This window comes from Pagrus pagrus (assembly GCF_965226575.1).
Source record: "Pagrus pagrus genome assembly, chromosome: 11".
Taxonomy (NCBI): domain Eukaryota; kingdom Metazoa; phylum Chordata; class Actinopteri; order Spariformes; family Sparidae; genus Pagrus; species Pagrus pagrus.
The window spans coordinates 4827707-4854421 of record NC_140195.1 but is presented as its reverse complement, the minus strand read 5'-3'; the positions used below and the strand labels follow the sequence as shown (position 1 = coordinate 4854421).

The following is a 26715-nucleotide window of genomic DNA, read 5'->3' as shown; positions in this document are numbered from 1 at the left end:
CCTTTTTTGGGTTTAACATACCCTTTAAATAATTTTTGACTTTGACTTGACCTTTAAAAATGTTTTTCGGTCTCACTTACTCCCTTACTAGAACAAAAATCCAGAATTTTCTCACATCTATTTTGCCGTAAAATCCGGCCTACGCGCCGTTTCCCTGGGAAAGACTGCAGTGTGTACCTTTGGGAAATGTGGCGTTGTTGAATCTCAGGGGACCTGTCGACTACCGTACGTGATAGCAGCATATGCTATTGTCAATACGGTACTTTCCCACAGTCCTGCAGAGAAGCAATTATGCCAGTGCAGATAGCACTGGTGGGTTACAGCTATGTGTGTGTGAGTGAAAGAGAAAAGACAATGAAGGTTTAGGGTCCCTGGGAGGGAAACAAGGGTGAGATTCCATCCTGATGAAGAGTGTAAACAAGAGCACAATGTTTCATTTTAGTCCCATTACTGTGGACAAAGAGGAAGAGACCTGCAGGCAGAGGCAGGGTGGGGGGGAATCAGCGAGTCTGTTTATGCAAGAGGGTCACCGAGAGGCTGCCTCTCCTCTCCTCCGTCTCTTTGTTTGGCAAATTTTGTTGTGAATGAACGAGCAAATGCGACAGTGTGACACAAAGTCTCATTATTTCCTCAACTGCCAAACAAAACATGAGGTGGGACGATCAAGGAGCGAGGAGGTGAGACGGAGAGCAGCAGAGGAAATGAAAGGGTGGAAATGAAAGAGGGGGGGGGTGTTTATCTCTCTAGACTTAATGGGGAGGGTATCTCTGTGCATGAGTCAGACGCAGCGAGAGAGCACAGCGCGTTTCACTGAATGCACACGCACGCACACAAACACATATACCATCAGCATCTCAGCATGGGGCTGATTCACTGTGCGGTGTCAGTGCACTTTGTCTTCCCAAGGTGCTGTCATGACCGGGATTTACAGCTGTTGAAGCTCATTACGCAGATGAGCTACCTCTCTCCATTAGCATCTAACCGTGGAGGGACATTTCACTCGGTAGCAGGAAATGTTTGAGTGCACAGGTGTGATCTGCAAAACCACTAATTGTTTTCAGATTGAGTTTGGTGTAAATTCCCGCAAATATAGCTGCCGATCCTGGTTTAGCAAAGGCTGTTTATCTTCAGGAACACAAAGAAGGTGGTCTCTGGACGTGTAGAGTGAAAAAAGGAGCACGTTGTCGTTTACATCAACCTGCAAACCTGTCGTTTATTGACTCTTTTGAGCCTGGGATTACGGCGCGTTGAGCAGGTGTCAATCCCATCATGGCAATGTGGTCTCTCACGGCGAAGATTGCTACTGATCCTCTTTATCCAATTCTCTTTGAATTCACTGGGCATTCAATTTTTTATTTCTGAGGTTTATACACGCTCTCGATCCATACGCGTTACGCTTTCAGAAAAGAGCGGTTTGGAAGTTGTGGTTTTCAAATATAGAGCAACCTGAATGCTTGATGACACGCAGTCTCCACCAGCAAATAGGTAATTTGACACCCAGCCCTCATAGTCAAATCACAGGTTTGCATGAACAGTATCGAGGGTGTGGACAAGATGTGCTCTGTGAGGGCGGGACCACGGACAACACATAAGCTGGCACTCGGATTGTGTAGCTAACTGAATTAAAGGGTAACTTTTACACATTAAAGTGTGTTTACAGGTCTTGCATTGTGGGTAATGTAGGCGCAAGGGTTTTCAAAGGGAAGAAAAATGATGATTTCTGGTCTCTGGTTCCACTGTATCGATTTGGACAGTTTGATTTTAAACTGTCCATAAAGAGTCCAACAGTTGTGTTGTAGGTGCCTACATTGCCCACAATGCAAATAAGCCATTGAGCGACATCACTGGCGGCAATTCACCAGATTACATGCAGCTTCCTCTGGAGCCATGAAAGGATTTACACAACCTTTTTTCACACGTGCAGTGTGAAACACACTTCAGTGTGTAAAAGTGTAACTCCACCACTTTTAATAAAAATAGTAGGAAGTGTGATGAGTGGTATGTCAACAAAAACAGGATATAAACGTATCACAGATGCTCACTTCAACAACTTGTTCTGCTATTTAGAGCTCTTGCTCATCCGATGATGTTATCTCCCCTGTGCAGCCACATCAACCAGAAGACCCAGTTTGAGAATCCAGTCATGGAGGCAAAGAGAAAGATGAGCGTCGACATGCCCGCTGCAGTACCACCACCGGCAGCCACACCCGCAGGTAACTGCAGCCGTGACCAAGAAACTGCAAATGTGTTATTTGCGGTAGTTCACAAGCGAAGGAGTGAGATGATTCATGTCATTGTTATAGAGGGAAAGTAGAAAAAGGAGAAAATGTCAGTTCAGGAAATTCCGTTTGATTTATGTTGAACATCTTCTCCACACTGAGACATGTCAGCGTGTTGTAAGAAAAGTGAGAATTTGATGCTGGAATGATAAATATGTTTTTACAGTTCAAGAGGAACTTCAGCATTTTGTTTAAGTCAGTTCTGCATTGTTCACATTAAAGGTCATCGTTTAGATTGACGCCCAGGAAGTTTTTCTCTCGTTGGTCATCAGGAAAACAGACAGGAAGTGAGATCATTTGCTCTAAATTGCATCCTGGAATCCAAGAAAGAGAGAGAGAGAGAGAGAGAGAGAGGGAGCACAGAGAAACATGATGAGTGCTTTGACTCTTAAAAGAAATCCTTAAAAAGACATCCATATTTGATATTTTTATACATTTCGTAGTCATGTATCTTGACTGATTTTTAGCCATGCTAGCAGCCGGTCTGTAGGGATGGAAATGTGGCTTTGTCCAACAGTTGGCTTGGTGGTTTCATCACTTTGGTCCAGGCTGAAAACTCTCACCAACTGATGAACATTCACGGTCCCCAGAGGCTGAATACTGCGGCATTTGGAGATCCTCTTACTTTTTCTGGAGTACTGGAGAGATTGCTGTGAAAGTTCAGTTCGGACGGTCATGCTCCCCACTCGGGATGCATTGTGGTAGCTGAGGCGATCCCATACTTCCTGTTTATGTCGCTGTCAGCAGGTCAAAATCTTGAGTTAAACATTTTTCCCGTTCTTTTTGTCATTGTGAGCGTGTCAGCACGCTGGCGTTGGCATTCAGCTCAAAGTTTTGCTGTGTGTGAGTACGGCCTCACAGAGTCTCTTTCATAGCTGTAGACTCTTATCCTTGTTAGTGTCTTAACCAACATTGTGTCAGTCAAACTGCATTCAGCGCTGACAAAAGATGCGTGTGTGTACTTTTCACTCGAGGATGTGTTCGCTAAAGACGTACCAAGGACGGCCATTACTGCACGTTCATCACACGTACTTGTTTTTAAAAAATAAATAACATAAATGAACGTCAGTCAGTGCGCAGTCGTCAGTGCTAACAGGCTGGTCCATTGAACTTCAAGGTCAGTAAATTTACATTTGGCTGTGATTTTCCTACTTTTCCTCACACAAACACATAAAGACCCAGCGCTTTTAAAACACACGTTCCGTCTTTGTGGTTCTAACTCTTTGTTCATTGAAGAAACAGCCTTTATAACGAGGCATTAGATGTGTTCTCCAAACACTGGCGCACTTTTATCGTCTCCTTCACGCTGAGATGTCTGTCTGGAAGATGTTCTAACGGTTGACAGGCTGCTGATAAACAGCCCATGGCCTCTGAAGCAATGATATTCAATTTGAATAATGGAGCAGTGCTTCACTGGGCGGCAGAATTCATTTTGACAAGTAGATTATGAAATAGGGGGGGGACTCTGAGGTCTCTTTGAAAAATGCTTTTTTTTTTTTTGCCCCAGTCATCCGGCGCAGTTCAAAGATCCCTTTAGAGCAAAGGGAGGGTTGAGAGACAGAAGAGGAGAAAGAGGTGACTGCGCTTGAAAGTGACTTATGATCATAAATTGCATTTCTACTGGGTCATCTGCTCATCATTTACCACCTGTGGCGGGCGCCGCCGCTTGACTGGTCTAATCGCCCTCCTCTCGGTCTATGTGAGGGTCTGAGGAGCTGAAGCGCCGTGTTGTTGTAAAATGAGTCAGAATTATTATACACTTCTGTGCGTGCACAGACAAAGCATGACCTTATTAGTATTCAAACCAGCCTCTGTATTTCAGACACCCCTCGGACAGAACTGTCTGCCTCACTCGGCTGCACGCGGACCCCCACCTCCCACAGCTGAGCCTCTCTGCAGTCTGTGGCTGATATTGCTTCTGTGTGCCACCGCCTCCAGCTTCCACCGCCTCCCCTGTTCCCCATTCTGCACCTTTTTTCCCACCCTTGTTAATGAGAATTAATGGCCAGTGGTCTTGGCGCGAGTGTGTGGACGTGCGTGAGGTGGCATCTAAACACTGTTTTGACAGGGATGGCTAGCCTGACCTCCCAGACAATGCCGCAGAGCGCAGGAGCAAAGCGCAGCGCTGCGCTCAGCCATAATTACAACGCTGACAATCCTGCCTGACATTTCATATAATCACTTCACCCCGGAGAATACAGACTGTCCCTTTGTGGTTCACAGCTTAATCAAGACCATGTAAACACGGCTCTTGTGTGTGTGTGTGTGTGTGTGTGTGTGTGTGTGTGTGTGTGCCCCCCTCCCTCACCGACTCACTCCCCCCCTTACTCTCTTTACTCCCCTGTCAGTGCTGCTTTCATGGCGATCATGGAAAAAACAGTGTTGACAGCCCTTTGACAGAGTGTGTGAACGCGCCTCGGCCGGTCTGACGAGGCTTAGTCCTGTCAAACAACATACACGTAACACACATGCTCACACTTTATAGAGTCGCGACGTCTTTCATGTTAATGCACCTGCGTGCGTATAATTGCTCAACATTAATATACATATGCAATCTTGAAAATATCGCTCTGACACAGCTCCGACGCGGGAATTTCATGTTAATCATACTTGGCATGATCTTTTTTTTTTTTTTTTTTATCTTCACCGCGGTCACGTTTATCAGCCAATTGCAATGCAATTATGCAGATCACCATCCCATGACACATTGAGAGTGGTGTTGGAGGCAGGGAGGAGGAGGTGGAGGAGGAGGAGGTGGAGGAGGAGGGGGGTGGCTTCTATCTGTACCCTTCCTAATGAGATTGATGTCCCACCATCTATCAGTGTGGGAACTGCCAGAGCAGAAGCCCAGCGTGCAGGGGACACAGCGCATAACTCACAATCTCATAGGCCCCCACACCGCAGGGCAGGGCGAGCCAGGATTTAGTTAGAATTTCCCCTCTTTCTGTCAAGGCTAACTCCGTTTCTCTCTGTCTCCTTCTATCTCATCGCACTTATCTCGCTCTCTTTCTCACACACACACACACACACACACACACACGCGCTGTCTAATGTAATTCCCTCTAAAAAAGTTGGCCCATTTACACATCCCGCAGGCACCACAAAAAGAATTTGCGATGAAAAGTTTACCTGGAAAATGTCAGGCGCATTTCACGACGGATTTATCACCGCGGTGAAAAGAATTGGTTGTTTGCGGGGCGAGACAGGGGCCAAAATACAGACACCGTGCAATAACTGGATGTTTATTGGCGTCTGCAAACAGAGCGGTAGACTCGCAAGTTTTGTGTGTGTGTGTGTGTGATTTGTTTGAGTTTGCACTTAAATAACGATGCTCTCAGAGTGCTCGTGTAATTACAAGCACTGAGTGACGTGCTGTCAGACACGTTGTCACTGTGCGAATGCTGTGATGATGGAGGCAGATGGCAATTTATGAGCAGGCTTTTCAGATTCTCTTCATATCCCAGGCTCATTTTCACACACACACACACACACATATGCTTGCTAACATACCACGTAGACAGTGAGAGCACGTAAACCCTGTGAACTTTAAAGGTGTGCTGCTCTCATCTCTAAGATTTAATGCCACTGTGACTTCATTTCAAATTAAGTATCAGGGTTTTATATCTCACTAGTTATTGTCAGACCAGAACCGTGCAATATGTTCAAACTGAAGCAATTTGGTATGTAGTCATTTCATTAATTAGGCCATTAAAGATATTTTTCTCCATTTCCCTGTCTTTTACCGCATGTCAACCCCTCTGCTCTTTTTTCCACCGTCATCCCAAACAACAGACGAGCCTGTCAGGGGACTGCGGGGCTTCACGAGGGATCCGTCTCAGCTGCAGGGCAACATCCTGCAGACAGCACTGAGAAAAAGCCCCCAGGGCTTCGGGTTCACCATCATCGGAGGAGACCGGCCGGACGAGTTCCTTCAGGTCAAAAACGTCCTTCCGGACGGGCCGGCAGCACATGACAACAAGATCGCCTCAGGTAAACATCCCTCACCGACATACTGTTTATAAAAGTGGACTCCAGTGTCTGAAATGTGCTTTGGCTGAGTGGTCATGTCCCCATTTTATTCTGTTTTAACATTTTATTCCGCTTATTCCTAAAAAGAATAAAGAGGAAAGGAAACGAAAGGACAGACGGTGGATAATATTCTCATTTTTCTCTCATCTTGTTGTTTTCGTTTGCTGCCCACGTGTCTCCATGTAACCTTTACCAGACATTGTAAAAAACTTGGTTTGTTGGTTTGTCAGCAGGATTACACAAAAACTACTCAACGGATTTTCACAGAACTTGAATGGAGGATGGGTCTCGACCTAGAATAGACCCCATTAACTTTTGGTGCTGATCCAGATAAAGGGACAAATCCAGGACTTTTTTTTCTCTCTCTCTCTTTAACATTGCGAAATTTTTGACATTTTCATTAATGTCTTTAAATGTCTGAAATCATGCGTTTTTTAGGTGGCTGGTTAAATTTGATGTGGATCCAAATAGTATCCAGATGTAGCAGATTTGAATATGCTTTATTTAATATTGGGCTTGATTGAATTGAAGGCGACTGTTGGGCCTTGGCGGAGTACTCGTCCATACAAACCATAATCCAGTGTCACATTCACATGTACACCGTTTGCATGGCGTGTGTGGCTTGGCGTCAGCACACGTACTGTACATAACGGGGTTTTATGTCCCCTGAGCACACACAAACAAACAGATTTACAGGAGAAACCACAGAACGGGGCAGTATAAGCGTGAATGTCACATTGCTTGATTAAGCAAAGGCAAACGATTACGGGCCGAGGAGCAGCTCTAAAAATGGGAGACTTCCACCAATAAAGCACATGTTCGGTTTATGGTTGACAACCAGATTTTACGCGCAGCCGTATATTATAGGTTTAATAAGCCTGCAGAGCGGGTGTCTCGTCGTGGCTGAAGGATGACAACCTGCTTATCTATAGAACGTGTATGCGACTCGTGCGCTACATGTAGCTCTGCCTGCTGTAAACCTCCCAGCGCTTGTGTGTTAGCGTCCGCATGTCGGTGTCTCGGTGAATTTCCCTTTTTATTGTATGTATAAATACTCTGATCACATGCATGGTGATTGAAGTCATTTGAATTACAGTTAGTGAAGTGCCTCAGGATTCACATTACAGAGATATTGATTGCATTGAACGCTCCTACAGCTACACCCATGCTGCTGCTGAGACTCAACATGGAAGTGGAACAGAGAGAGTAATTATTTCCAGTGTTTCATTACCCCTTGAGAAGGAGGGTAATTGATTTAACCAAAAAAGTGAATGTAATTAATTTTGCTGGGTTATGATAGCGAGCGCTGAAGTGGAACAACTTTCTTTTGGATTTTAAGACTTTCTGACTGAAGTCCTGGTACGCTTATTTTAAGTTTCAGACACTCCTTCCCGATACCCTCCTGTTATTTTGTGGATGCTTGGTTGTTAGAGGTTTGTGTAGTGGGTCTGAACAGGCACTACATCAGGACATGGAGCTCATTTCAAGAGTGAAACTCAAGCCGTGTTTGCTCGGAGAGGGTATCGATTGTGTAGGTGGGCTGAATCTCTCCACTGGGCTTTTAGCCAGCTCGCGAGTCAGCAATTCAGCCGGGCCACCCAGGCTTATATCTCAGCCGGGCCAAGGGGTGATGAGATTCCTACCCCTCTTACAGGAAGATGAAAGCAGGAAGAAGAGAACAGCATGTCAGTGATCCTGTTCTATTTTATGCTCTCGGTTCAGTCTCTCCATCTCCATTAACATCGTTGAATTTTTCTAAGGAGTTGGAAGTGCGAGGCGGTGATGAAGATACAGATTCGACTCGTACAATCCAGCCGGATAATTATGATTTCACTTATTGTGACAACCACGTCAGAGACATTAGCGTCTTTTCTTTTACTGTGCGTACTTCAAGGTCCCGTCCACACATTCATTAAGGCATGCATTTTATTCACGCTATTATCTAATGGGCGTCTCACACGATGCTAGCAGGAAAAAAAAGTATAATTTTTCTTCAAATGGCACCTATTCATCTCTTTCATTAAAAGTTCAATAATGCATGATTATGCAAGCTTTTTTTCGTTTCACAAGTTTAACTGCTGGACGCTGTAAAGTCCATTCTCAGTGTATGTGCACTGGAGGCTTTCCACATCACACTTGTGATTTTGCTGAATATTGGACCAGAATTGGCTTCCAGATGATTTTTTCATGTAGGCCTGCCTCTCGAAAATCAAATTTTCAGTGAACACAGGAGAAGTGAACACTTTTCAGCCTTCTAGTGTCAAACACACATCAAGCTCCAACATTCAGCTGAAGAAGAGAAAAACACGTTTTTGACTGATGTAGTGATCGCAGGACATTTCACAAACATGTCAACGCTCTTTGTCCTTTAGGTGACGTGATCGTGGACATCAATGGGGCATGTGTGCTGGGGAAGACTCACGCCGATGTGGTGCAGATGTTCCAGTCCATCCCAATCAACCAGTACGTGGACATGGTCCTGTGCCGGGGCTACCCCCTGCCTGAGGACTCCAACAGCAGCGAAGACGCCTCAGCAGGCCTCTGCACCTCCAAGGACACTTCCCCTTCCCCCTCGACCTCCACGCCACAGGACCCCCACTACACAGTCCCAGACGGAGGAACCCTCCCCAGGCAGACTGCCGCGGTACCACCCATGACTAACGGAGGACGCCACCACCACCATCCTCACCCTCATCCTCACCAGCACCACCACCACATTCCTCACATCCCCAACCAAGACGGCCCTGACCCCACTCTGTTACAGCCGGAGCTGGTGAGCGTGCCCTTGGTGAAAGGCCCCGGAGGTTTCGGCTTCGCCATCGCAGATTGCCCCCTGGGACAAAAGGTGAAGATGATCCTGGATGCTCAGTGGTGCCGCGGCTTGCTGAAGGGCGATGTCATCAAGGAGATCAACAGACAGAACGTCCAGACGTTGAGCCACTCCCAGGTGGTGGACATCCTCAAAGACCTGCCCGTGGGCAGCGAGGTCAACGTGCTGGTGCTCAGAGGAGGTGAGTCGGCAGGAAATGTGAGTTCACTTTGCTGGAATTGAACGCTGCAGCCGCGGGTAAGCCTGCAACATTAACTAATCCTCAGAAGTATGTCGCAGCTGGTGGGGTTACATTGCCAATGATGTGACATCTCTGTTGTTAAATCGCTGCTGTCTATATTAATCTACTCAGGTTACTGTTCAGACAACAAACAGGTGTTAGAGCCCGGAGATATTCTAGTGGTTTAGTCCCACGCTTCTGAAATCATTTTAATCCCCACACAGCTTTGTGTCGCCTGTAGCTGCTCTCTCTGGCTCTTACTTTCCCTCTTTCACAAAAAAAAAGGCAAAGAGTGAAACAACAGAGGTGAGAAGCCCACCCGCTTGCATTTAAAGTGAATTTCTTAAGGGATAGAGGAGCATTGTTAGAGCGGCGTTGATAAAGGCCTACTTAGCTCTGGTGGGATTTAACGTGTAACATGCAGTGTTTTAATTCCTAGATAAACAGGAAGGATCGCAGCGCTCTGTAGGTATTGCTTGGACACACAGATTCTCCCAATGTTAAATAAAGCAATTTCACGCTCGGCTCCACACACCAACTCTGCATCATCCGCCGCGCACCTTCCCCAAACAGGGAGGGAAGTCATGCTTAGTCACATGGTGAGCCATGCTGGGAAAAGGCGAAGAGAGACGGCGGCTTCAGTGATTCACTTGCTGCTTAAGAGAGGGGAAGGGATGAGAGATGGAGCATGGTGGGTAATCATCGCCCTTCTTCTGACTTCAGGCTTCCACTGATTTGAAGGGCTTGTTCCTTTTTCGCCTGTACTGCAGTGCAGTAGCCTAGATTCCACGGTTGCACCCACATATCAGATGTACTCAGCTGGGCTCTGCTCTGAGCTCCAGGGGCTTGTCCTGTGCGTGTGTGTGTGTGTGTGTGTGTGTGTGTGTGTGTGTGGGCTGCTGCTGTTATTAACTTTTTGCCCATTTGTGGCAGCCTTATATGCATTTTTTGATGTATCGTGCGCATATGCAGCAGCCTGCGTGCGTGTGTGCATGTTACTGCTTTAAACGGAGCAGCAGATCACAGCTTTCCAGGACTAAAAAAGAGCAGCGCTGCAGGGCTTCCCTCAGGTCACCCGTAGACCAGGATTAGGTTAGGATTTGCTCCCAGCCGGCGGGGGGGCTAGAACTCCCTTTCCGATGACAGCAGCAGAGAGAAAATGAAACAGGAAATTATTTGGCTCTCCGGATTTGAATCTGGAAATGAGACTTATTCCACCCTTTCCTGCGGAGTGCGTGCTGCACTCTGCGGCTGAGAAATGAAAGGAAACGGGGAGACGCTGTCGCTGCGTTTGCATCACTAATATATGAAAAGGAATTGATTAAACTCACACCAGCAAACATTCATTGATTTCATGTATTTAATTCACTCGGTGCCATTCAGAAAGCTGGTAATGAAAAGCTGCAGACAGTGGGAGCAGTGTGTGCTAGTTTCGGCTAACAGCTGGCAGGTTTAACTCAGAGAAGAGCAGTTTCCCATGGCTGAGGGGTCACCTCTGTGTCTCCCATCCTAGAGTGACGTGCAGCCCTTCTTTTGCTACTGGAGTATACTGCCCCCTACTGCTTGAATTGCACTGTGACTCACAGACGGAGAGGAAAGCAGGGCGAGGTATCAGAATCATCATTACAGCCTCGAGACAGCACTGATTGTATGCAGAGTTTGTCCTCATAAGACGTGGGAGAGGATGTACAGTCAGTGAAGTGAGGAGAGATCGAAAATGCAGCTTTAAACCTTCGAGCCATGCGTTTGAATGCACTGTTGTATTTCTTTACGATTTGAGATTTTAACGTCCACTTCTACCTCTCTGCTTTCAGGTCAGACGTCTCCTGTGAAATCACTAAAACCAGTAAGTCGAAGCAGATCTTTGTAATGTTTCCCTCCTCCGTGCAGAGCGAGGCAAAGTGTACACTGATGCTAAATCCGCTGCTGAATTATTAAACAGAAAAAGGTTTTTAACTTTGTCTCGGTTACCCACATGCACCACTCAGTGTGTGTGTGTGTGTGTGTGTGTGTGTGTGTGTGCATGTGTGTGTGTGTGTGTGCGTGTGTTGTTGGCTACATTATTCAGTGAGCCCACATTAGCCAGGCTGTTATTTCTGGAGCTGCATGTGGGTAAATATGCTGGCTCCTGGCAAACAGCAACTTTAACATCCCTCTGCGTATGGGTGTTTAAGATGATATGCCATGTTCAACAGCTTGTTCCTGCACTGCTCCTCCATGCTGCACGCTCAAAATAGAGAGGAGCTGAGGCAGCAACAGGCTTACTCACACTGTTTATCGGGTTCAGCGCAGTTACAATGTGTAGTTGCACTATTTTTAAAAATGAAGACGAGTGCAGAAGTTTGGGATTTGTCATTCTGGAGGGTGAGCTCGCCTTAAATCTGTGCTCCTGCCCTCGCTTCATGTCTACCCCAGGCTTAAATTATTGGCATAAAATCATAGCATATATCTGAGTATGTATCATTGAATAATGTATATTAAACAAGCACAGGAAACATTTACAGTCTTTCTAGAAGTAAGTGATTTCTTGTTTCTGTGTTGCAGTGCACAGCTCCCATATCCCAGCCTGCTCCTCAGCAGGCGCCCCACCCGGTTCCACAGCAGTTGCCCCACCCCGCGCACCAGCAGTTGCCCCATCCGTGCTCCCAGCCCATCTTGCAGCAGCAGCAGCAGCAGCAGCAGCGACAGGAGATGATCAGCAGCACAGAGACCATCGGTCAGCCCAGCGAGCTGCCCCCGAATCCGCTGTCGTACCCTGTCAACACGCTGCGTGCATCTTCTCCCAAACCGGACGCATCTGAGCTCTACCTCAAGTCCAGGGCCATGTTGGACAGCAAGCGTAAGTGTGCACGATGTAATGCGTGAGGGTGAACCAGTGCGTTACACACAACCACATGTTGAAAAAAAATTCTCTTCTCTCTGCAGCTCCTAATACCAAGGACCTGGACGTGTACATCAAAAGGAACCAGGAGTCGGGCTTCGGCTTCAGAGTCCTCGGAGGAGAGGGGCCGGATCAGCCGGTAGGTAGCAGCCCAGCTCGGTCCGGTCCAGCTGTTTACGACCAGGTTTGACGCTCTACTAGAATCCCAAACCCTAAACTAAAGATGTCCCAAAGGATGTTCACATTTGGTATCAACATCCATCCTGAGTGGACGGCTCAAACACCCCGAAGAAACGGAGGCATATTTGAGATCCGATCACTCAGACTGTGGTCTGGGCTGCATGAGACCACATTCTTGACGCAGTGTGAATACACATGTGTCTCAGGCTACACTGAAGGACCGCCTACACAAACAACAGGCAGAATGGATTCATATTGCCTGATTTCCATGATTCACTGTCATGCAAACTGTGTGTTTGGGCTCTCTTCACCTGCAGCAGATGTTTGTGAACAAACTGTTTCAACAAACTATTGAACTAGTACCCACAATATCACCAGACTCCCTCGCAAATAACGTGATTTTAAGAGTTTTCGAGTGAGGAGAAGCCTGACAAACTGTGCAAAACTTGACTACAACGAATTCATAATTACTCATGCCTTCTCGTGAATGTGCCTTTAAATGCAATACATTCAGTTGTTTCTTTCCTTGTAAAAAGTGACAGCTTGTTGCAGCACCAACGTATCAGCCTCCCAACATTTAGCAGCTGTTACATCACACTATTTCAACTAATTTCATCACTTACACTAAAATTTATAAAAGAAGACAACATCTTGTTGACGGTAAACATGTCAGATTTTTACAAGTACAGGAAACAGTATCCAAAATAGGCAACTTCTGTAACGCAAGTGAAGAAAAAGCACCCAGACTCCCTTAAAAAATCACATAATTTTGTGCATTGTTGAGTTCGGGGAAACTTTCTAACTTTGTAAGACGCTGTCCGCAACAAATTCTTAACTATTTGGGGCTGCTTGTTATTTCAGCAATAGTAGCACATGAAGATATGACTTTAATTGTCAAAAAACATTGTATCCTGTTTGTGCATAAAGAGCGTAGAAGTGCGTGTTAATGCCATTTGCAAACTGACGGGTGTAACTGTCAGTCACTCAGGATGCATGTTGCTGCCAAATATGAACAGCCTCACAGACACCAAGCAAATCATTTATGAAAGTAACCTGATTTTCTGCTATTGCTGCGAGACAGTTGGGAAATATGTTGTCAGAAATGACAGCAAACCTCTATATAACACTTAGGTATCAAATGCTTAAAGCAAACTGAGAGGATTTCAACTGGTTATTTACCATAATGCCAGTCAATCCTCATGCTCACTCTGGCTCAGATCAGTGTGTCAAGCTCCTCTCTCTCACATCCTCTCGCTTCCACAGGTGTACATCGGTGCCATCGTGCCACTGGGCGCAGCAGAGAAGGACGGCCGCCTGCGGGCAGGGGATGAGCTGCTCTGTATAGACGGCGTGCCAGTCAAGGGCAAATCCCACAAACAAGTGCTGGAGCTGATGACCAACGCTGCCCGCAACGGCCAAGTCATGCTCACAGTCCGCCGGAAACTGGCAACGTCAGGTGGGTTCTGCTTTTGAATCATCGGCTCCACATTTCCGTGAGAGCACTCGAAGTTTAAAAGCAACTGTCTCTTGTTTTCGATCAGTATGCTGGAGGAGGTCCTCCGAGCAAAAGAGCTTTGATCTGGGATTTTTTTTTTTTTTCCTCTAATCCTTTAAATTTGTTCTGGATGACTTCCTTGCGGATAAATCTGAATAAAATGAAGTCCCACCAAAATTGACTTTTAGGGTTTTTATTCTGTGTAGACACAGAATATTTCCTGTGTTGTAAAATGAAAGTTTTGAAAGAGGATTCTGTATTTGCTTTAATCACAGGGAAGTGAATTAAAAATAAAACAGGAGAAAAAAACGGCAGAAGTGGCTCACAATTGACAGTTGAGGATTGTTTGCTCTGTTTATCTGTCGAGCATGATTGGAGTTGTGTAAAGGGCAGCGAAGATTAGATCTGCTGGAATAGTTGATTTACATCTCAAAGGATGGGGAGAAAGAAAAAAAAAAACATGCTGAGATTTCTTTTTCAAAACACAAACCCCTGCTGCATTGAAGGCTTGTTTACCCCCACAAATACCCACTCCGTGAATAGTACGAGCACTTTTTGAAATTACTTTGGATTTGATGTATTGCAACAACAGCTTTGATCACATTGCAGAAATTAAGCATCAATCATGTCCGGGGTTTATGCTTTCAAAGCAGCGGTTTAGAGAAAGAGATCCCCTGATGCCGGCTGACAAAACAGGGACTCAGCAAAACAAACGTAGAATGAAGAGAGATTGAGGTAGATCAGCCCGTCTTATGAATAACACATTGTGGAGAGCTTTCATCCCGAGTGTAGAGTTGACAGTCTTTTATTTCACATGTGAGATAAACACTGCAAAAAAAGGCTGTCTTCGGTAAAGCCGCCGTGTGGATCATAAGGATGACAAGCTGGGAACATTTTCGGTGACTAATTGTTCACGGATTAAAATGTACGTCAGCTAAATCAGAGTGACCCCCGCTCAGAATAAACACTTTGGTTGTCCTCTTGGTGAAAGTGGCCGATTGTGATGTCATTTATAGTCTGAGCTGACCCTGTCCTGCTCCAAATGTGTGACTTCAGGGTCCCATGATGTAGAAAGATGTATTATTTTAATTAGAAAGCAGGTCTAGGTGCTGTAAACAAAAACACCAGCAGAGCTAATGCGGAAAACAAGGTGGGCGGTGCCTTCTCAGGCCTGTGAGAGATGACCAATCAGAGCAGACTGGACTTTTTTGGAGGGGCGCCTTAAAGCGACAGAGGGTGAATAGAGGTTAAAACATAAACTTTTTCTAGTACGCAACCAGAACAGTATGAACCTGCAGATGCATTCCTTCATGTTTCTGTGTACTCTCATTTGTCAGATGGCGATGGGGAGGAGGAGAGCGGTCAGCAGCCGCAGCAGGTAGCATCTGTCCTGGTCAACAACTCCCCCAAGACGCTTCGTGGGGAGTTCCCGAACGCCATCCAGCCCGCTCAGCCCACTAGGCCGGAGTGCTTTGACGTTCATCTGCAGCGCAAAGACAACGAGGGCTTTGGCTTCGTTATCCTGACTTCAAAGACCAAGCCCCCACCTGGAGGTCAGAAATACAGAGAAAGACAACTTGTCCAATCTAACAAAGGTCCAGTGTGTAGGATTTAGGGGGACCAATCATTGTGTTTTTGTTACCTTAGGTTTTTAGCAGCATCTGTAGTTTCTGCTGTATGCTTGGTGAGATGAAGGGTCTTCAGTTTTACGTGACCTTTACGTGAACATCTGATGGCTCCCTACATCTTTTCCTTCAGTAGTTTGTTTATGGTTTTTTGCCATCATAGCAGTGTGACTGTAGGGATCACAATATATCTGCCACTGTTGGATGAATTGCCGTGATATCTTCTGGAGCCGCTCATGTTCCTCAGAGGATGAAACCCCTGACTTTTCATCCAACGTAACATGCTACGAGCAGGTCAAACTGTACATGTATCCTGTGAATTATTTCAATTGATGTATCCTACTGCCATTGGTAGCAGCTGCGCCATGAGATTGACATTTTTGTTTTTTTTTGTGAAATGACTGAAATGAAATGTGGCATTCATGTCCCTCTCAGGATGAGTTATAAGATCCCTGGTGATCCCTCGACGTTTCACTTAGCGCCATCATGCAATCAAAACTTTTGTTTGTCTTTGGTTTGTCACCAAAAAACTGCAGAACTTCCTTCCCATCAGACTTTCTGTATTTGGATGTAGTAATTACCCCATGTTAGCATGCTGAGTTTAGCATTAAGCTCAACGGTACTGCTGTGCCAAAGTATAGCCCCACACAGCTGCTGGATATTGACTCTTCTATTTTTCAAATATAAGAACATAATTCACTAAATCAGATTTGTAAATGTGTTAACACATAATATCTTGCCCGCCTTCATTCCATGTTTTAATAATAGGAGCAGCTACTGAAAAGGTTCCCATTTGCAGCAGCGGAAGGTCACTGTGCGCCATCTTTGTCCCTGCTTCTGATGTTGGCTTTATTGAATCAGTGCTGCTCAAACATGCAAAAAAGAACAGTTTGTAATTTCTCTGCGTTTCCCTTTTACAGTTATACCTCACAAGATCGGCCGTATTATCGAGGGCAGCCCCACGGACCGCATAGGTATGATGAGGGTGGGAGACCGCATCTCCGCCGTCAACGGCCAGTCCATCATGGAGCTGTCGCACAACGACATCGTCCAGCTCATCAAGGACGCCGGCACTTCCGTCACCCTCACTGTCGTGCCTGAAGACGGTAGGTTGGCACGGAGAAAGTCTCAGTTCCTGCGAAGCTGCTTTACAAAGAGAATATCAAGAGGATTTTCTGGGGAGAAAAAAGATAATGAGAATGCTGATTCACTTTCAGCATTTACATAAAAGCAGAGATAAGAATGTTTTTGAGATTGCTTTGTGGCATCCGATAGCAGATTACTAATGGGTGTGTTGTGTGAACTGTGTTTTTCACAGAAAGCGCTCCTCCATCCGGAACAAATTCAGCCAAGCAGAGCCCTTCGGCACAACACAGAGCTGTGGGCCAGCAGCCTCCGAGCTATCCAGACAGGTACACGGATATACACACACACACGAGCACAAGCATTCACACGAGCTCAGACACTGAGTCCACGGGAGACAATCTAATACAGGTTCTGCTGCTTCAACCATAAATTAACCCCCAATCCTCTCAAAGCAGGCTCTGGGTTTGTGCTACAATGTGGCCCATTACCATCTCTTGTGGCCCTGCGCTCTCCTTGTTATCCGGACAGACAGAAAATCCCCCCACGGTCACTGTTTGCACGGCGAGGCAAAGAAAAAGAGACAGATTAATAAGGCGTCCCGCTTTGCTCTTTGATCTTCCTTTTTTAAACAAGATTACCTGTGTCGGACTCTTTAATCCGTCGCTGCAGCAGCAATTCCCCGCCATCATTTCTCGCCCTCGCCGGCTCCGATTCGCCGCCTACCAGCATGTGTTCTCTCCTTCTCCTCATTTAGCCCGTTATGTCCATTCCTCGGCAGCACCACCCCTCCTCGCCCGTCTAATCTCCCAACACATGCCTTGGGTCAGCCCTGGCTAGATATGAGCTGTCGGCTTGGCTGCGTGGAAGTGTGTAAACTCCTCTCCGCGCCAGAGCCGCTAAGAAGGCCTAGAGTTTTCAGATAGTGTGTCAGCGCGGCTAAGTTCCCACAAAAGCATTGTAATGAGCTCTGCGAAGCATTAAAGTATGCCCCCTTTATCTGCCACTGAACTGTAAAAGCAACTCGGCGCTTTGAAGGATTTATGTTGGGTCTCTGTGCGTCGTATAATGAAACCAACAGAAAGAGGCTCATGCTGCCGTAATGAAGGCGTGGCGGTGTGTGGATACCGGACGGAGCAGACAGAGGAGAGAATGAGACTAATTCTCTACTCTCTTCCCAATATGTAGAGCATCTTCGCTTTTACTGTAGCTGCTCACATACAGCCATTAGTGCTGACATGACACATAGAAGCTGGTGAAGGAATACAGGAAGCACCTTGGACAACACAGAGTGCATACATTTGCACTTTAATGTCTATTTCATATGCGCTGACATTCAGTTTTCATCTCGAGAGGAAATATTGTGCCTTATTGTAATATAACACGATCAAATATATTTCATATCCTCAGTATTTCAGTCACGTCACAATGTGTTCGTGTGTCTTTGTCTGTGGCAGGAACGGCGACACCGAGATGAAGAACTCTCTCCTACCAAAAGATATGGGAACACTCATCATGTCAGGCTCCAAGCAGGTGAAACAACAGCCAGAGTTTTAAAAATCTGTTTCAGGTGCAGCTTGATCTTATTAAGCTTATAATCTGAGGGATGTCGTTTAAAGCCACTTGACTAAAATACAGAACAACAAGTGTAACAATGATTGCTCAGGTTTTGAGTACAGACAGGACTTTGTATCCGCCTGTTCCGGTCTCAAAAGCTCATATTCTTGTCTGTGAACCACAGGGCTGTTTTGTGGTGGAGCTGGAGCGCAGCCAGCGGGGCTTCGGCTTCAGTCTGAGAGGAGGGAAAGAGTACAACATGGGCCTGTTTATCCTGCGACTGGCCGAGGAAGGACCTGCTCTTAAAGACGGCAGGATACACGTGAGTGTTTCTGTCTCAGTCCTCAGAATAAACATACTACAGGGAACTTTTAGCTAGTTATGAAACAGTCATGTCAATGAGCAAACAGGATGGGAAGATTGGCTATTTCAATACAGTTATTATTGTTATTCCTAATGCCTGTCACCAGGTTGGGTTACATTTTATCCAAATTTAAGATATTTTCCATGGCACAGTGCTGAGGATGAATTGGACAAAAAGGTTTTAAAAATACTAAAATGAAAGTCCCTTGAAGCTATTTTGATAATCTGGGGGCTTTGGGGGATGTAGACAGGAAGTATAATGTTGTGGCATCATTAAAGGAATGCCGAATCAGCTATAAGCATTTCCTGTTTGCAATGTATTCATTGATGTACCAACAAATAACACTAGATCACTTCTATACTGAAGAAAACTTACAAACATGAGAATTTCAGTTGAGTTTTGTTGTTAAATTGAGGGTTTCTTTTCCTATGATGTCAATGCAGATTTATGTAAATGTATTTACAATGGACATTGCATAATGATGTCCTTGGCAAGTGTAAATCACACTGAAATTAGAAAGATGTTGATCATCCCTATGTGATCAGATTTAAGAGAAGGAGTATGATTTTGGCAATCGGGCACAGAAGGTTTAACTTCAGTGCCTCCATGAGCTGCTTGTCACTGCTTTTGCTGCAGGCCCCAACGTCCGGCCATGCTGGTAATCGGGCCACAGCAATAACTGACTTCCTGTACTTTTGAGAACACGACATGCACCTTACCTCTCACGTCCTCATGTCTCTTCTCACAGTCTGAGCTCTCTGCTCTCCCTTAAAAGAGCAGTAACTGCACTGACTCCTCAGTTTCCCCCCCTCCCCTGCTTGTGACGTATAAGAATGGGCTTTATCTGCCTCACAGGTCGGAGATCAGATAGTGGAGATCAACGGCGAGGCCACCCAGGGCATCACACACACTCGGGCCATCGAGCTGATCCAAGCAGGAGGCAGTAGAGTTCACCTGCTGCTTCGACCCGGCCAGGGCCTCGTCCCTGATCACAGTGAGTGACCGCTGACAGCTGCGTGCATGTACACACATTGTTTTTCCGCTGCATATAGATCTACACAATAGCATATTAACCATACGTATATATATAGAAGCTTTTGTACGGATATGCTTGATAGCAGGGTGCTCAGTTTTCTTTGTTCTCATGCATGTGTTGCGAGCTTCTCTCTTGACCTTTCTCTCCTCTCATTCTTCTTCTTCTATCTCGATCTATACTTTGTGCTTTTTATCTGCTCTGGTTTTCTGCACCGGCACGGCTGTCTTTTTTCTACCTATTTATCTTTTCCTCCTATAGGTCTGAACTCTTCTTCCACCCTGTGCTTCTACATGAAACCAGAGCATCACTAAAGGCCTCACTGCTTTTCTTGGTCTGTCCCTAATGATCTTGGTAAACCTTGTACTCCTCCTACTCTTGCCTCTGCTTTTCAAAATGATTCATCTCCCAGATTTAAGTGTCGTCCTCTGTCCCCTTCCTTCATCCCCATGGTCAATCTGACATAGATCAGTTATCTGTGACTCAGTAAGCAGAGTTACTCTCCCCCCCTGGAGGGCAGAACCAAAGCAGTGAGTCCTAGAAGAACGAACAGACCTGCAGGAGCGCTGGGAGGCTCCAGAGCGCCCCGCAAGTTATTTTTTAACGGTATTATAAAAATCCTGGCATGCCACTGAACACACACCTCATCCTGAGCGTGAATGAAGACTGAGACGTGGGGGGGAAAAGTCCTTAACTAGATATTGATCAGTGAGTGACAAGTTGTAAAAAGGGATCTGTGTGCGTTCACTGGCATCAAACTTTTAATCCTGGAATGAATTTCTATGAGTTGTTGCTCCTAGAAATCCAAAAGCTCATTTCAGCACCACTAAGTCCATCACTCTTCTTCTTCTCTCTCTGGTTTTCTGCTGCATATATCTGCTCTCAATCACAGCTGTGCAGCTCTTATCAGCTTATTGAAACGTCAGTGCTGTGTAGCCGTCAGCACCAATTTCATTGACGGCTGATGCATAACTCAAACAAGGCAAATATTTAAGGGGGATATTAGAGGAAAATGTATTTTTGTTCAAACTATGAGGATATTCTGCTTTTCTGTTGCATGACACTTTTAATTATCCCTATTTTTGTTGTGTGAAAAATCCCATGTAAAGGATATTTAATCCTTTGCATTTCCTTTACATGCATAGATTTCTGCTCAGCTAGAACCTTCTCTTACTCTCCATTGCTTGATTCTCAGGTTCAAAGGACAAAGTAACCATTCCAACCTCAAGCTTTCCCAGACTTTCTGCATCTGACGGGCAGTCATCTCCAGCCTCTCCATCCTCTGTCTCCCTCTCTGCCTCCGAACTGTCCCCATCTTCGCCCAAAACAACCGTCGCTGATGAGTTCTCCGGGGGGGATCCCAGGGCAACTGGGTCCCCGGGTGCGGGGCAGGAGCACGGCAGGCAGGCCGGCAGATCAAGAGGACAGCACCTCTCTCACCACAACCATAAGCGCACCGCCAGCCCTGGCAGCCAGGCCAGAAAAACAAGCAGGGGCGACTCCAAGCCTGCTAGTCCCATGAGAGCCACTGAAGGCTGGGCAGATCATGTCGAGGGCTCTCCGAGCCCGAGAAAAACAGAGCAAGGCTACGGCGGATCCCTGGAGGATATGAGCAGAGAGAGAAGAGCTCAAGGGCAGAGAGACCACCGTTCCTCTAGCCCGAGGAAGACCTCCAAGAGGGAGCAAGACCCTGCTTTGCCTCAGAGCCCCAGGCGTCCAGCTGGCCAACAGCCCAGCACTGCCTATGGAGAAGGGAAGGACAGGAGGTACAAGGAGGAGGATGCCCCTAACTGGCAGGAGAGGGGGGCTGTAGAGAGTGGAGACAAAAGCTTTGGGACCAGTGAACGCCACAAGAAGAATAAAAGGGCTGAGCAAGAGGCGGCGGCACAAAAATCCCATTCCCAGATGCACAGGGAGAGGGCGGGGTCGGATGCCGACGGCGGCACCCTGAGCCGGAGGAGTGGAAGAGAGAAGGGGGATAAGGAATACCGGGAAAGCAAGCACCACGGGGCAACAGATGAAGCAAACAGAAAGGATCCCAGGGGTTCAAGCAGTAGCATCCAGGACCCCAGCTGCAACGGGACCACCACCAGCAAGAAGGCTCCCATCACCCCCGGTCCATGGAAAGTTCCCAGTACCGCCAAGATCCAGTCCCAGGCGGAAACAACATACGCGGATATCTGACATCCTCCCAGGACTCTCTGCGTATGATAAGAGAAATCTGAGCCTCTGAAAGATGGACATTCAAAACGGAAGGATTTATTTTTATTTTTTTTGTTAGGCAATCTCGGACAAATCAGATCACTGTGTAACCAGCAACATAGCTTCTCATTGCTCATGGTTGTTTTTTTTCTTTTCACCCAGTTTGCCTCGGTCAGTTTGCATCAAGTCTGATCTGACACGCGTGCTTGTACCTACATGAGTATTTGTACTGTGCGATGATGATGATGATGTGTGGACACGTGTGTAACAGGTTGTGTTTTGTTTTTTTCGGATGCGACACTGAAGTCTATTTTGTGCCAATCAGGGACTCCGGTTTATAAAGAAGCTGCTCCGTATTGCACTCACTGTGAGACTGTTTTGTGGGTAATGAGATGAAGTGCTCTCCCTGTCTCTCCGCCTCGATGAAGGATCCTTCTTTTTTTTTTGTTTTTTTAAAAATGTTCTTGTCACTTTGAAGGGTTTAAGACACGTTCATGCAATCGCTCGGCTTTTCTTTCGGGGCGAGATCGATCCCCCTGTCGCCGTCACTGAAGGATGTACTAAAAAAAAAAGTGAGGCTGGTGAGTTTCTCTTAAAATCTTCTGCAAAAGGCGCGACAGAGCGTCTTCTACGTCGTTTTACTGTCCTGTTTTTTCGAGGGGGCCCCGCGAGGGGTTGTGAACTGACCGTATTCATCCACGTGAGGAAGACTCACAAACGCTCTGATTCCCATTTAGCTTATCAGAGGGTGGACAGACTAACCCTGGAGCTTTATATGCATCAAACAGCAAGACCAGATACTTGTGGTTATAGTTCTAATGTTTGTTACATGTGTGTTAATAATAAAAGCATAATGTAATTTATTGAAATTATATGTAAACAAAAGTTGTCAGTACACAGATCCATTCTGAGTCATTTCACTTTTAATGTGGACTTTATTCTAGAGATAGAATGTGTAGACCAGCATCACCATCTAAAAAATACTAACACTATACAAATCTATACATTCTATTTCTAAGATGTCACGGTCGCCGAGCCTGATACATAATGTTGTCTACTGTTAGCAGCTCTGCATTTTTAAGTCCTCTGGCTGTGTGTGTGTATGTATACAAGCTGACTGGTAGGCCTATGTATTTTTAGATATCGCTGTAGCAATCGACTATAATCCAAAAAAAACATATATTATTTAACAAAAGCGTTGACAACATATATCGACACGTCATGAGTTAGATGAGTTGAACTAAAAACGGAGCCGGACTGTAAGAGAGTGAGAACATCTGCCTTCGACCTGTTAAAGACTTTAAAGAGATATTTTTATCATCGTAAACGTAGGCACAAAAACATATCATTTATCTTCACTCTAACCTCTAAAATCTATTTTTGATCATTTTTTTATTTTAGTGTGTGACCCTTAATGTGAGAAAAAAAAATAGTATGTGCATTTTTTTGCTTCACTGTTAAACACTAGCAACGTCATCGCTGTCACAAATAAAAGCCAGACTCCCCCGAGAACGCAGTCAGTTTCCCACACGAGGAGGGACGGTGGTCGCAGTGTGCAGCACACGCGGTGCATAATGTGAAAAATGGCTCGACAGCTTTCTTTGGGAGTCTTATTTTGAAGTAACTAACATGAAAATACACATTTATATACATTTTTTTTATTTATTGGGATCAGTTGTGCCCTGCTCTGAAGACTTAGTGTTGTTTCAGTGTTGCTACTGTGGAGTACAGCGACATCTAGTGGTTCATAAACTGCTCTTCACAAACTAGTCCTTGCTTGATCCGTACCCTCATCAGCCTGTTTAAGGATGTACAGAAGTAACACATTGCATCTATGGGGTCTGTGAGACCACTTTACTAATTTATTGTCCACTTTATTGTTGATATGATGGGCTACTGTATTATTTTCTGTTCACGCCATTACCATGTATGATACCGTGGCCTTGCATTGCTCCAACATATATATATATATATTAAAAAAAAGTCTTTTAGTTTTGACATCATGGTAGATGTAAATGTTTATAAATTGTACAGCACCTGTATAAATATTTGCCTTCATGCAGAAAAAAAAAAATCCTCTGTAAATCGTTTCATTATTTTTTTAAGGGAAGTGAGAGGAAATGATATAAAATGGGTGAAAAAGAAATAATGTGGTCATGGCATTCTGTTCATGCACAGATAAATAAAGGTTTACTGAATAAACATGATGGAGTTTTTGTTATTGTTTGTGTTGATTGAGGGAAGCAGGTGATTTTGATGAAGTATCCTTGAATTGATCCTGTTACTCATCTTTGGTAAAAACAACCGAAGGCCAAGTTTCCACAAATGTCTTCCTCTGCTTCTTGCCAGGACTGGAAGTTTACACGGGCGGCTGCTGTGAGAATCACCACCGCAGATTGTCTGGATGGGTTCACAGTCTTTTCAAGTCTGTCTTTAAACAAAAGTCAGGCCCCCGTGTGCTCACTGAAGCAGGTTTCGCTTGCTGTAATCGCTCATCCTGCTCGTGCTACTTCCAATGTTTGTGATGAGGAACAAAATCCACATTCTGTGCAAAAGCACGTTCCAAAGTTTATCTGAAGATAAGATGAGATTGAGTTGAGACTGAGTCGGCTGCAGTGGAGCCAAAAAGCCAGTAAATTTGGAAAATACATAGTTGATTTGTCTAACTCAGACTGATGAAGCCTCATATTAACTTCAGATGAACTTTGGAATATTTTTTTTTGCAGATGACAAGGACTTCGTAGTTTGTCCAACATTTCTTATACAGCAGGCGCCATTGGGACGGATCACCTACTGTGCTATAAACAAATAGAAGTAGAAAGATTGTTTTCCTCTCCAACTTTATTGACAGTCAAAATCAAAGTTTAAAGACCAAAAGAAAGGACCCAAAATAACAGGAAAACTCAGATATGACATAAAAACCTTTAATAATAATAATAAGTTTTATGTTTCAAATATTGTTTGGATCTTTGTAAATTACGGATCACGGATACTTCTGTATCTTTTGCCAGATGACAGCAGGATGAACAGACCGTGGCCCGGGGTGGGTGTTGTCTTCTAGCATCCTTTGGGCTCAATGCAAAAACATCTCCACTTCACCGATGTCACTGATGCTCTACCACTGATGCTCTGGGCAGTTTTTTAATCACCCGCTGTAGAGCCTTCCTGTCCCGGGCCGTGCAGGAACCATGCCAATTTGTGATGTTTCCAGTCAGGATGCTTTCTACCGCTGAATCAGAGTCTCATGGAAAGTCATAATTACATGATAAACATTCATAATTATAAGATGTAAAGATGTAAAGTCGAGTTTATTAGATAAAAAGTCACAAATATGAGATAAAAAGTTGAATCTGTGGGTAGCACAGCAGCGCAGGGCCTTTCTGTGCGGCGTTTGCATGCTCTTCCATTGTATGTGTAGGTTCTCTCCGGGTCCATGCAAAGACATGCAGAAAAGTTAGGTCAGTAAGTTACTCTAAATTGTCTGTAGCAGTGGCGGATTTAAGAAATTTGGGGCCCGAGGCAAAGGCCGGCATGGGGCCCTCTGAAATGAGAAGACAACACACAAAACAACAGGTCAATTATACAGATACATACGTTTTAACAGAATACACAATGTATTATTTGTTTTACCTTTTGTCCCTCTCTTCCTGTCCCTTTTTCACGTTGTCTCTCTCCCTCATTCTGAAAACAAACACACACAAAACACAGTATAAGGCTCTGACCCAGTGGTGAAGTGTAAGTATATTTACTCAAGTGCTGACGTAGACATTTTAGGATTTCATGCAACTTCAATTTTGTCAAACCCTTCCTGCCCAGTGAAAACCATGTACCCTCAAAATGATGATTTAATGCTAATATTTGTGATAAACTGAAAGAGTCTTCCTTTGTGGGGTGACTTCTTCAGCCAAAACTCTTTAAAAAATCGTCTTGGACCAGCTGGAAAATACATCATGACAAGACTTCAGTGAAGTTAGTTTTAAGTTGGATATTCGACATTCGCAAGCCACTCCAACATTTCAAGTGCACCTGTATTGCAGACTTTACAGTAAACACACGGAGAAGACGGCTACAGCGTGTACCGACTTCCTGTTTTCAAAATAAAAATGTGGGATATTTAAAGCAGAGATACTGTGTTTAAAGCTATTGAGAAGCTATTGAGCTAAGATGCTAATATTTACATAAAGCCTAAAAATTAATAAAAAATTATGAACAGATGTAAAATGTAAAAACAAGAGGTGTATCTCATGCAGCCAGTGTAGTTACATGATCCCACACTGATTTTGAGTCAATTGATCACATGACCTAGAAGCTATTGAGCTAACATGCTAATATTTACATATAAAAATTAATAAAAAATATTTAGAGACGTAAAACGTAAAAACAAGATCAAATGCAGGTACTTACAACAATAATGGGGGGCATATAATAAACTACATACACTCATGATCGCTATTAAAAAAAATGTTATCTCTAGTCACACTATAATTTGTACATTTGCCGATATTGGTTCACATCAATTCATCTTTCCCAAGAAAAGTTCCTACCTCACATATCATGAAAACAATAGTTTGGGCTTACCTTTACAACAATGACACCACAGCTGCTTCATGTTGTTGGAGTGAATGGGACATAACGCCCCTTTTCCACTTGACATCCACCCATTCGTCTTTCCATGACATGTGCGCCTCATCAGGAAGTACTCCCTGAATAAAGTTTATATTCATCATTCTCTTTAAATTCAGGTCCCTCGTGTCCAGAGATTATCACTCACATTTGCAACAACCCAGTGAATAACCAATGTTTTCATTAATTACAAATACTCATTCATCATCACCATTTTCAGATCAACCCCCAAGATGGAGATACACTGTTCAATTTTAGGAACTGTTTTCAAATCTAAATGAAATTAAAATTAACTTGTTAAGGATACAGTGCAA

The 26715-nt window shown here is 44.9% G+C and overlaps 1 protein-coding gene across 4 annotated transcripts in view; it reads left to right on the top strand.

Annotated features, from left to right (window-relative positions):
* magi3a (membrane associated guanylate kinase, WW and PDZ domain containing 3a) overlaps positions 1–23980 on the top strand; it is a 126685-nt gene extending 102705 nt beyond the window's left edge. Inside the window, exons 8-22 of one of the 4 annotated variants that reach the window (XM_084367379.1) lie at positions 2107–2213; positions 6072–6269; positions 8681–9319; positions 11173–11204; positions 11903–12197; positions 12284–12423; positions 13683–13875; positions 15252–15467; positions 16460–16645; positions 16858–16951; positions 18080–18155; positions 18364–18501; positions 19399–19537; positions 19838–19910; positions 20772–20856. In XM_084367379.1, the coding sequence (XP_084223505.1) occupies positions 2107–2213; positions 6072–6269; positions 8681–9319; positions 11173–11204; positions 11903–12197; positions 12284–12423; positions 13683–13875; positions 15252–15467; positions 16460–16645; positions 16858–16951; positions 18080–18155; positions 18364–18501; positions 19399–19537; positions 19838–19890 (2506 nt within the window). In that variant the 3' untranslated portion in view covers positions 19891–19910; positions 20772–20856. Of the gene's footprint in view, positions 1–2106; positions 2214–6071; positions 6270–8680; positions 9320–11172; positions 11205–11902; positions 12198–12283; positions 12424–13682; positions 13876–15251; positions 15468–16459; positions 16646–16857; positions 16952–18079; positions 18156–18363; positions 18502–19398; positions 19538–19837; positions 19931–20771 lie in introns of all 4 variants that reach the window. The other 3 variants (XM_084367378.1, XM_084367376.1, XM_084367377.1) reach the window with 3 other exon arrangements.
* The last annotated feature ends 2735 nt before the right edge of the window (positions 23981–26715 follow it).